A 12736-nucleotide genomic window follows, 5' to 3' on the forward strand; every position below is an offset into this window, starting at 1 on the left:
GAGAGGGTATGAGATTACTCTCCCGTATTACGCGACTCTACGGGTCTACAATACAACGAAGAGGAAGGAGTGTCAGACGTAGATAATTCATGCTAGTTAATTTGTGATGCGTCTTTACAAAGAGATCAGGAAAAAACTGATCATTCGAGAAAGTTTGCGAGAACGAACGCAGTTGCTGTACTTTTTGGTGACTAATTTACAGTTATTTATAAGACTGATAGTCGATCCACGAATTCAATGTGTTTTTTTGACAATTCGCAAGTACTGCAATCCTTAACAAAAAACATGCTAAAGTATAAAAATAAAATATATTCAGTGCAAAATCATATGTATACATGTTTTGTAACAAATATTACATAAAGTGGCATGTGTGCCTTACTAAACATTATTTTTTTTTGTTCTGTCAAAAAATATATCGAACTCGTGGGTGGACTATCTGCAGAACATAAGTGCGATAATAAATATCGTGAAAGTTATATTTTCTGTTTGTTATATTTTGCGATTACACCGTGTAAGAAGACTTTTTTGTGATACATTTTTTTTACTTCAATTATCTTTATTTACTTGCTTCGTGAATGTTTTCGTGTAATATAACCTATCGGCTCATCCTGTTCACATTCCTCTGTAGGTGCACCAAGTTAGGCAGAGAGTGTTTTACATTGGCATGTAACGTTTAGTAACATTCGTTATTGAGGTATTTGGAATGTGTACGGGATAGTAAATTTTGAGTGCATTTTAGTAAGAGTTTAAATTCTGTATAATAACTTTGACCACAATTTTTTATATATTTATTCCACTTTGCTGCGATTTACAAAAGTATTAAATATTAAACATAAAAGTACATTCATTATGACATCATGAACGCAACCGCTCATTGAATTTATATTTAACTTTTATGCATGATGAAAGATCATGTATTTCCTATATTTATCTTCACTTTGCTGTTACCCGGACTCTGTACACTTCTCTTGATACGCTCTTCTATTTGTTTCTTATCTGTATTTAAGTCTGTGGATAAGAGTGACTCGCACTTCAAAACTGTATTTGATCTACTTTCGTTAATTTTGTTTATAACCGTGTGTCTATTTTTATCACGTGAAGTACTCTGAGTGGTGCAATTTGTTGCACAGCAAAATTCACAATTCGAGGCGCAGGACATTTTATTAAAGCCACATACACATTGTTGAGGATGTGCTTGACCTTTGGACAAGCACTTGTTGTCAGTTGGTTGATCATGTAAACGAATATTACCAGAAGTGCAATTTAATGCACAACAGTGATTGCAGTCAGCTGCACAGGAATTTTCGTCAGGTCCACATCTACACTGTATTTTTGGAAAATTATCTCTTATTGTATCCTTATTGGAAGTTTCACATGAATGTGCAGCCAAGGACGATACAGGTTTCAATTGAAAATCTTGATTCTGTGAATTCCAAGGTATATCGAATTTAGGACTTGCTGCAGCGCATTTCGAAGCGCAGCAGAAGGTACAATCAGGTGCGCAGGACATGCCGTCATATCCGCATATGCACTGCCCATGAGATTTTGCAAATTCTTCACGATCGATTGGAATAAGATGGGAATGGTCGTCAATGGTTTTGGAATTTTGTTGATATTCCACGAATTTTACAAAAGATTCTGCATCTGGTTTTTTCACCAATTTGTTCAATCGTTGATCTACGGCACGAGTCGGTATGCATATTTTGGTTGTTTTGTTAAAACAACTAAGATGATCAATTTTTCGAGGATTTGCAAAAAACTTGCCATGTAAATTACTGTCAGACATATTCTTATGCTTTGACAAAATTGAATATTTCCGAACAGGGAGTGTGATATGCTTTTGGATGCGTGTGGATGAATTAGCAGAAGCTGGTGCGGATGAACTACGTGGAGCCCTGAGAAATGGAGGGAGCCACGGCCAAGAAAGTACCGAAAAACATATTGGGCATTGAAAGTTACTTGGTTTCTTAGGCAAACGATAGAAATTGCAATTATTCTGAAACGTGGAAGAGCTTCCGGCATTGTGATTGTAAGACTGTAGATGCGATGCTGGGATTCTACAAAAAACAATGAAATGTAACTTAATGAATTAAAAGTCTTATAGAGTAGATAAACCAATCACTTTCTTTGGGAAAAGGATAAATCACTTACCTTTTCTTGTTTATTTTTGTAGAATCCTTAAAGCCGATATCATCCGCTTGAATTTCTGCAAGAATACAAACAATACAAAATATACATAAAGAAACGGATACAACATGTTCTAAGATTTATTACACAGCCCCCAAGTGTCTTTGGAATATCTAGTCAGCACAGCTAATAACGACTTGGTAGAACCATTGAACTACAAATAATTATACAATTTTTGATATGTTCGTAAAAATCATTTAATCATCGACCTGAAAATCTCGAACATACTTTCTTGACATTGAAATATCGGTGGTAGAGGGCGAGGCCGGAAGCCCAGGTAACGGCAACGAGGATCAGCAGGATGAAGGAAATGAGGGTGAGTGGACCAGGCACGAAAATCGAGCGGCCAATGTTTCCAACGTAAGAGATTAAATTGCAGCCACCCCTTTTGCATTTCCAGTTGCAGTTGCAGACGCAGGTGCAAGTGCATATTGGTTCCACGTCGCCGCCACCTACTGGAGGCACCACACCGTCATACACCTTTAGTCACAAGGGCACATACAACCATCAGTTTTTATCTTACAAGGAAATTCTTATTATAGGATTTTACGCTATCATTTAACAACCTACGAAATTTTCGGATATTAGTTTCATTTTTTTCCCGTATCTACTGGATTTATCCGCTATTGCTTGTCGCAAGAATTTCTTATGCTAATAATTTTTGTTTCGATTTTGTCCGCGACTCTAATCATAATTTAATTTTTGGAATAATTTTTGTGGCCCATGGACCACCATTTGCGAATCGTTGCCGATCGCGAACTACAAGTTCGCTTCCTGATTTTCGTTTTTTTCGAATAGGGGAAGGAACTTTATCGATCGTTCTTTGATTAGCCTCTGCAGCATCCCGTCGCAATGCTACAGGGGTGGCTGATTTAGGGGATGGCCGGGGAGAGACAGGACCAATTTGTGCTACCGATGGTGTAGTTTTCATAATTGAACCTTTTACAGGAACTGTCAATAAATCGACATGACCAGGTGAACCATCGATTCTAGAGGCTTCTTCATTATCGACGATGATAGAAGATACCACGGGTAGAGTCTGTAAGTCATTTTCTAATTGCATATGTATAGATTCATCGGTTGGTTCGGACGTAACGATTTTAGAAGATTTCTGATTAAGTAATATAGTGTTATCAGATAAAATTTCATTGTAATTAACGTCAATGATTATAGATTCCGTACTACTTGGACTTAGAAGCATGGACTTGGGTATCGAAGCATCAGTGCAATTCAAAGAGCAACAATAATCGCATTCGGTAGCACAGCCTCTCCCACCAGGCCCACAATCACATTGAAAAGCCCTATCAATCTCTCCATCATCTCCATCTCCTTCGTGATCGCTAGAACCGCAGTTACATGGAGACTGACCTGATCCTCTGCATGGTGTGGAACACGTGCTGGAACCACCAGGTGACGACGACCTGGCAAGAGATCTTGTGGGCGATGAAGTCGAACATCGATAAAGTGTTGGAGTGCGACACCGTGGACCCATTTTTCTACAGGATGCGCATGGCGGTATCAGACGACATGGTACTGGAGGTGGAGTACTAGGTCGACAAGGTGATCTTGGTGGACAGGGAGATTCGGATCGACATGGTTTCACTCTTGGAAGTGCAGTGCGACATTTGGTAGACGTGCAGGGATCACAGGGTGGAGGTAAACAAGGTTGACACTGAGTGCAACAACACTTGGGACCTGGTGGGAGTCTTGGCATGGGACAGCATAACTTAGCGTTTGGACACCGGACCTTTGTTCTCGGGAATCTTCGTTCACTAGGTGGACACGCGCACTCTGGTGCGGATGGACAATCGCAGGAACATTCCCGATCACTGCGGGCATCGACTTGAATCGGAGGTGGACAATTGCAATTCCTCGGCATCGGTTGACACATGCAGGAACCACCTATGCACTGACAGCAACTTCGTTTCTTCAGAATTGGACGAGGCGATGGGGCACAGGGTTTACAACTGCTCGGAATCTGACAGGGTATCGGACAAGGATCTACCACTGGGCAGCGTGTAGCTGGTGGACATGGTGGAGGACATGCAGCAAAATTCGGTGGGCACTTTCCTGTTTGACTACTGCAACCAGGAGGTGGACATCCTTCGTATGATCGTAGAGGGCTGAACTCTTCTAAATTCGGTGAACCGCAGGATGTAATACTTGGTGAACCGCAAGCTCCACCTGCTAGGCGACCATCGCAGCATTCCTGACGGTTTCCAAAAATAGTCGAGTTTTTTCAAAAAATTCTCTCTGGTCTCGAAGATCGTACCTGACAATCGTTTGGTGGCAGTGTGGACGGGGCACAAGATTTTGGTGGTGCTGGCGCACATGGATGGCATGGAGCAGCAATCTTACTAGAATATTCATAACGGTGAAAAATTCCTTAGAAAAGTTACATTATTTTAAAAAATTTTCTCAACTTTTTTCGTTAATAAGATTTCTTACCATGACCGACAGTTGCAGCATTTACAATTCTCTTGGCGGCCATGATCACTCCATTGCCGACGTAATTCACAGAAATTTGAAAGCCATTCGCAATTGGGCTTTGGTGGAATGTTCCGGTTCCAAGCTTCTTCCTCCGCGCATTGACATGGTCCTGGACAAGCTCCGGTGGCGGCGGTGCCGCTGGGACGAAATCCACCACAATCAGCACGATCCAGACAACCCACGTTGCTTTGACACAAGCATGATCGGATGCGAGGTTCTGACGCAGTACATCCAGTTTTTGAGCCGGCACAACTCGAGCCTGTGTTGATATTTAAACAGGATTTCAATTCACCAAAAATTGTCGGAGTGACGTCTGCGAAAGAAGATCCTTAATTCTTCAATCCTCAACAAGAGGACTGAGATGAAAGCAGAGCAGCCCTCTTGAGAATCTCTGTATTATAGATATATTTGATATCCTTCAAGAGTCTTTGGATTACTTTACTAACTGAAGAATTACAGCAAATTTTTTATTAGCTTAGATAATACAATCTTCTTCTTGTTCTGCAGATCCCAAGGATATTTATTAAACTTAAATCGAGTTCGATAAAAGTTGAACTCATGTCAAATCTACAGAGTTGAACGAACGTTCGACTAACCACAACATCCTGTTCCTGGGAAACGTTCCTGTCCACCCTTTCCTTCACAGCAGGACATGGCAATGTCACTTTTGGCAGCGAATATAGTTGTTCACTTTGAAATTATGACAGTAGATGTTCCAAAATATGGACGTACCCTTTAAGTTACTTTACATTTTTCTGATTTGTCGTTCCACTGCATTTTATCGAAAAAACAGATTCATAACCGGGATGCAGGATTTTACCTGACATCTTGAGTGTCCCAGCATTCCTTTGAACCAACTCGGGAATCAAAAACAAAGGAACCAAGGTTGGTAATTCTTTTTTGTTTTCACAGCTAATCGTTGCAAAGTTCTCCTTTCTAGCATTCTGATAATAATATACGGCCGATCAGCTCAAATGCGCCACAGTTGGCTGTCTCATAGATATTAAATGCACAGGGCCACCTTCACTTGGTCTACTGTATTTGATGAGTTAACCTCACAATAATATGTATGCACTACGTTTCGTTAGCTCTGACGTTTAAAATGATATCCTTAATAATTTTGAACGTACCTGCAACTTGATATAGCACAATAAAATAATACGCTAATTTCTAAATACGACGTGGAAGATGTTTTTTAGAAGCTTAAACAACTATGTGTAGACACAATTAAGGTACGAAACCCTTTGATCCATCAAGCTATAAGCTACTTTAAAAATACAAAATGGAATTAATTGTCTTTCAGTCGTCTGTTAAGTGCTATACACCTATTGTTAAAAAATTTTCTTTATATAATTAAACGTATTTCTAATAACCAGACTCACTATTGAAGTAATTAATCGACATTTCCTAGTCGTGTTGTACGGAAGACAAGAAATTATACCATCTATTATTGAAATTTTCATTACAATACACTTTAGCTTTCTTTCTCCTTGTAGTGGATTCATACTTAACGCCAGGTAAGTACAAGTTTTACCTCATCTTTCATAAATTTTCATTATTGCATTTGTAAATCAAAATCATTAATTAACGATCGTTAATAATAATAGCTCGTCTGAGTTAGACGGGTCCGAGCCAATGTCGGTTGTTAATAATTCTAATCAGGATGATAGGCGGAGGAAAACAAATAAAGATGAGGTTTTGTTTACAAAAATAATGAAACAAAAGAGTATATTGTCCTAAACGGTATACAGAAAGTATTAATGGAGATTCAGCCTAACAGGTGCTAAGTGTTAGTATTATAATACCGGCTTAAGGCTGCACAAAAGGAAATATAAATACGTTAACGGAATGATAGTGAGATACAGAAACCTATTATATATTACTAGTTGCCTGATGAGATAAATATTATTAATTTAGGAATTCACGGTAGCGTTAAGATCGTTCCGATACTAGGGATACCGAATCGTGTCGAGGAACATATTTGGCTTTCAGAATATGGTCCAAGAGTTAATTCGTCAATTTGCTCCGAATCATGCCAACGAACAGCTGCTATAGTATGAACTGTGGTCAAAAGGGTTGATTCAGATTTCATAAAAGTTGCGCCGGTGAACAATATTGGATATTCCTGAATATGGTCACCGGGTTAACTTGTTGGGTATGTTAATGGTCATGGCAATGAGCAACTTCCAATAGCTTTGGATATGATCAAAGGGTTGACGAGAAGAATTAAAATTTGTATGATGAATTATAAATGATTAATGATAATAAGAATAAAATGAATGGCATATATCGACGGAAGCGATACAAGTGACGATAAGAAGACATCCTGTCTGAAGCCAGAATGGAATTGGGTGTAGCTGTTCCACCTAAGTTTGATAAGAACAATAATTCTACAATGGAAGAGTCGATCATCAGCAATTCGAAGTTTGATGGCAACGCATCCTATGACTCGTCGTTCGAATTGCTCGAAAACGCAACTCAACTGGATACGTTCGATTTGGATCTGACCGAGCAACAGTCAACAGTCGCAATTGTTATTAAATAAGACAATAAGATCAAATTGAAGCCCGAAATGGGGCGAACGAGATTGCTTTATCATTTTGGCAACAATTTACGCAGCCGTGTGCGTTCGTTTTTAAGCGAGCTGAGGTGCGACTTTCTCCTAATGGTACGACACTCATGATGAAAATAATGGGATCATGCAGAAGCAAAAGCTGCGACGACACTTTTCGCGCAGAGGCTGAAAAAGAAGACGGGATTGAGGGTGTAACGGTTCGTATAAAAACTCCAGGCACTCGAGGAGAAGATCACGAAAAATCAAAGCGTCCTTTGAACGGTGAACGACAAAAGGAAGTACAGAAGGAGGTAAAAACAGAAGGGTGTTCTGCCTGGCGAAAAAGGCAAGCAAGTGAAAACATGCGACCTGGAGAAACCGAACCTCCGTCGTTACCTAGTGGCAATGTGTGCCAACAAGCGCGAAAAGAAGGAGTCGACGCTGAACTCGGAGTAGAGAAGAAGAACGGGCGGGATCTCATACGAACGATGGAGGAAATGGCGTTTAATCCCGAATACGCTGGCTTCAAAACTCATCGAGACAGCGCGACCATTCGTTCGGAGCTGCGAACAGTGCAAGAAACAAGAAAACAACTAGAGGCGTGTATAGCCGTTCGTGGCATAAATATCGAGAGAGACGCAAAGAGCTTTCGCTCGCAAGATGAGCGGAAACATCTGGAAGCAGAGTATTCAAGTGAGCCTGACAAGTCGGACGAAAACAGAAGTTGCATCGATGAATGGGTTGACGCGCAAGTTGCAAGCGCTGGAAAAATAGGAGAGAAGTCCAACAAGTTCCTTCTCTGGACCAGCGTCGGAATGGTTTATGGTATCCCTCACGCAACGTCGAACTACGTAGAAGGCTATTTTAATGATGTTAAGACAAGAGTTCTGAAACACATTGCTCGTCCCATACGTCTCTATAAATTTTTGAAAGCACGCGCGCGTGATATCGCAGTTGCGACTCTGCTGTTCTCATAAAATTTGATCAATTTCAACGCAGGGCGATGCGCTCCAAGCATCGAACCAAAGAGTAAGGTAGACATCTCGTATAGTGAGTTGCCGTCTTGTGTATTTCGTCCTGCTGTAAAGCAATTGAACGATTCGCACTTACTGTCTATCGAAAACTGGCGAAGAAAAGCCGAGATGGATCGACTGGGTGATATCGATTCGTTTGACCTAATTGTCGAAGATATGTCATCTTTTCCAGAATTATCATCGAACACTTAGGCAGCCCTCGTGGAAGGCTTAACGTTACCAGATTCTGAAAATCTGCAAGAAGACTTTGAAACGGATAATCTTAACTGAAAAATGTCAAATAACTTTGATGTTTTCAAAAGCTCAGCGAACACTCCGCCGTCAGCCAGAAAATTCGATACCGCGGACAAAAATCACGAGTCATCGGATGTGTCTATGATAGATCACTCGTATTGTGCGACGAGTAAAGCAGTTGTTTCGGACATCGATACGTTAAACTTGCAGAGCACTGGTTGCACTGAATTCGATCACAGCTCCACGAAATTGGCCGTTCGATTAGCATCCCTAGCAAAATAGAGCTGAATTTGGATGAGCAACTAACGTTCAGTTTTAATGCATCGTCGCAGCTAGTGGAGAAGTTGGACGAACAACGTCATCAGTGCAATTAAGACCCACAGAAGACAAGTAAATACTTCAAAATGTATCCGGAAGTTCGATATAGGAATAATCTCGTCGGACAGAAGGAGAAGTCCATGTTGCTACCGCACGGTTCGCGTTGTCCACCTGTGAAAATTATCGGAAAATGGGATGAAAAGAAGGCATATTATGTAACGAACTCGTGCGCCTTCGGCTCGCTAGTCTACATCCTCATGACGGCCGCAATAAATGACGTTTGTTACTTCGACTTTCTCAAGAAATCACAAAATCGTACACTCAGACTCGTGTACAATCTAATGGAAAAAGGTGCGACGCAAGCCTTGTTTCGCGGGAGAGTTATAACCCTAAAAGATCTCTTCTCCTGTATATCGCACACGCAGACAAAGTTACGAATTGTATCTTATCTGATCGGTGCTACCAACAGTATCGCAAATATCGCCGATAAAACGCTAACCTCTGAGCCCAATGTCGCAAATACTCTTTAGAAGAAGCTTTATATTTCCGATCACTGATTTTAAAAGTACGTTGTCGAGACCCATGCCTAGGATAGTACACGTGGTTACATGAACCACGAAATCACATCATAATCGAACTGGACATACGTCTCCACATCAGATGTACGACAAGAACGGCCTAAAAATAAAAATCTGTATACAGGTGTGTATAATGAGATGCTTGTTCGTTGTATTCTTAAATAAACATTTTAAATATTATTTTTAATTGATTTATTAAATTTATAGATTGGCTGGAATAGTAGCTTATGTCCCAGGACACTACGTCGGATAGTGCGTGCGTTCCAGTGGGGTTTCGCAAATTTACGACGATCTCGCGAAAGGTATCGCGACTTGTGGTTCGAGCACCGGAATCAACCCTCACCTCGTCGTATACGTAAGTTGTTAATGGGTAATCCGTTTCTATAGAATCCAACTCTACACATAAAAGAAAGGAGAACTGTACACAAGTGGAACTATTCACGGAAAACCTTACACAGGCTAAATTCACCATGGCAAGATTCACCGTAAGCGAAATTGTCCATAGCAAAACTCATTTCGGAACACACCCGAAAATATACTTAAAATACGTTTTGCAACAAATAACTATGATTTATTATTTGAGCCCTTTAAAACAAAAAAACAACATACATATTTGCTGACAATCTTCGCACCACATTTCACATCTTACCTCCACTCCCGGCCAGCCAGACGGTAGACGGTTTTTGGCTATTTTAAGCGGAACCGTCATCTTGTTCAAATGTCACAAATGTTTTAATTATTTTATTCTGGACTAACAAACGTTTCTACATCGATTGCATCCGTTTCGAAACGAAATCCTTGAAAAAATCAATATTTTTCGGCTAACTTAACACTAAAATTTATTTTCGTTATTGCAAAAAAAACTATTATCTAACAAATGTTTTAATTAGTCTAACAATCAATAACAAATAACTAAAAATCAATATGCAAGTACAGAAATTCGATATGTCGAAGTTGCCCGATCACGGAGGTTAGTATATTTTATTATGTTAACCCGTACTTCATGTTTGGAGGAATGAATAGAAACATTGTCGCCATCTGTATGTATTACTGTGAACTTATTATTTGATATTTATCAGCTAGTGAAAAGAAAAATTACAGCTAGGGTAAATGCTTCTTCTACTTAGAGTTTAGTGCATATGGAACTAGATGTCGTTATCACAATAGTTCATTGGCGATGGGAAACCTGACCTGCAAAATGTAGGTATCGTATTAGCTCGGTATTAGTCGTGAGATGAGATGAGTGAGGTGAGATGTTCAATTGTTTATAGTATGTAAGTACTAAGTACCCCATTCAGCGATGCATTTTAATTCATATTAATAATAATAATGTCAATGTATACGAATCTTGAATAGTAATCCAATTAGAAGATGAACTTCGAAAGCGTGGTGTCTCATTGAATGGAGAAAAACTAGATGTTGACAGGTGAATATACAATGGTTCGACGGTATATGTAAAGTTTCATGAGTGTTGTGCTATACTGGATTAATTGCTTTTGCGAATTAAACTTTTATTTCTAATTAAATTTAAAATCGTGTGCGATTTCAAAAATATTTTTCTTTAGTTGTTAATATGAGGCTATGATTATTTATAAATTTGGCATGATGCAAACTGACATACCTCGCTTGTGTATGTGCATATAATTATTTACAGATTAGTTTATAATAGTTGAAATAATAATTTCAATTACAAATCTTCGGGTACATCAGTTAAATGCTTCTTTGACTGATGATAGACTCTAAGAGTACTTCTATATAACTGACGACTCCGAAAGACAGAGGTTAGGACTTCAGTTTTATATAAACCGTCAAAAATTTGATTATTTTTATGATCAATCACTTTTCCGAAGTTTGACCTGATTATTTCTATTTTCCACAATTTATAAAGTCCCGATATTTATATTATTTATTAAGTAAAATTTGTTTCAATGATGGTGCTGTTTGAATATCCCGCTACTGTGAGAACCAGCGACTAGTACGGGAGCTACGGTGAGCTTTGCAGGTCAAGTTCCCCATTGAGGACTTCCGTTTCAGTTCTAGAATACAGAATATTGAGAAGAAATATTTTGGATTTTATATTTAGAACATATTCGATTGAAAAATTGTTAAGGTGTTAAGTAGAAAGTGTAGTACGATACAAGTAAAACTATGTGTCTACCACACAGTACTCAACCAATTGAATATTATCAACATCTGTCTCTGTAAATTATATTTATCTGATCGAAAACGCTATCGGATAATATACATATAGGTTTTTAATAAATTTTATAATCTTTACTTCATATAGAGATAGAAGCACCAAAAAACGTTGGTAAAGAGGATCAGCCTCCGTGTATTCTGTGTCTGAAAGGTCTGAAACAAATAATATGACATTTCAACTTCCTCCAGGCAGGACACAGGCTATGTTCTGAAATCCACTGCGAGGACTGTAGATTATGACGTGACGCAGTCCTACTATAACGCATTCCGTTTTAAATTAGTTCGCTGTATTTTCAAAAATGGAAAAAATAGGAGTGTACGCTACGTACTGCCGCTATCTGACTTTTCTAACTGCAATAGCTGGAATATGAAGATCATCACGATTCATGATGAAATTGACAAAGCTACATTAAACTGTGCTTTATATAAGAATCTAGCTTTTAGTACTGCGAGTACTGACAGTAGATTTCGGAACATAGCTACATAGTCTCATAATGCAGATCCTCTTTAGTATAGTATTTCTTCGACGGAAGCTTATACCCATCGAGTGCCCTGTTTTACCCAAATCCTTACCGATTGAAATATCCATTACTCGTGAATTTCCATGAACTAGTCATATCGGGACTGACAATAAATTGACTAGACATGCTCGCGTATTCTCTGCCTCGCACTTCTGATATACAGGGTGTTTCTTTTATCTCTGCCACCCGAAATAACTCGGTAATTATCGATGTAACAACAAAATGTTTCAAACAAAAGTTGTACGGTGTGGAGGGGGCCACCAAATGCGACCATTTTTTTTTATTTCGGTGGAGGCGTTGACGCACAGTGAAGGTCACCTTCACTTTTTTAAATAGAATGGTACATTTTTTTTTCAACCATCTTGTGGAGCACCTCAAGCCGCATAAAAAAGAATAAGAGGTCAAAGTCGTTCAAGGTCGTTCAAGGTCAGTATCGATGATACAAATCTAAATATCTTGGATCACTACCAAATATTTGGTATTTTCAAATTTGTATTTTATTTTAACTGATGTTCGAAATGCTTCCTGGAGTGATGCTGTTACATGCATTGATGATGTGTTCTCGCATGTTTTCCGGTGTTGTAGGCATATCTTGATAAACTTTATCCTTCAATGTCCCCC

The 12736-nt window shown here is 39.1% G+C and overlaps 1 protein-coding gene across 1 annotated transcript; it reads right to left on the reverse strand.

Annotated features, from left to right (window-relative positions):
- Positions 1–371: 371 nt before the first annotated feature.
- LOC107267023 lies at positions 372–5836 on the reverse strand. Its single transcript, XM_025084967.1, has 6 exons — positions 5274–5836; positions 4636–4936; positions 4460–4544; positions 3556–4396; positions 2152–2206; positions 372–2057 (listed from the first exon to the last, which is right to left on the reverse strand). Exons 1-6 carry the CDS (start codon positions 5329–5331, stop codon positions 911–913), a joined length of 2487 nt encoding a protein of 828 aa, XP_024940735.1. The 5' UTR covers positions 5332–5836; the 3' UTR covers positions 372–910.
- Between the last annotated feature and the right edge of the window lie 6900 nt (positions 5837–12736).

Source organism: Cephus cinctus, unplaced genomic scaffold, assembly GCF_000341935.2.
Source record: "Cephus cinctus unplaced genomic scaffold, Ccin1 Ccin1_scaffold0007, whole genome shotgun sequence".
In the NCBI taxonomy this organism is placed as follows: domain Eukaryota; kingdom Metazoa; phylum Arthropoda; class Insecta; order Hymenoptera; family Cephidae; genus Cephus; species Cephus cinctus.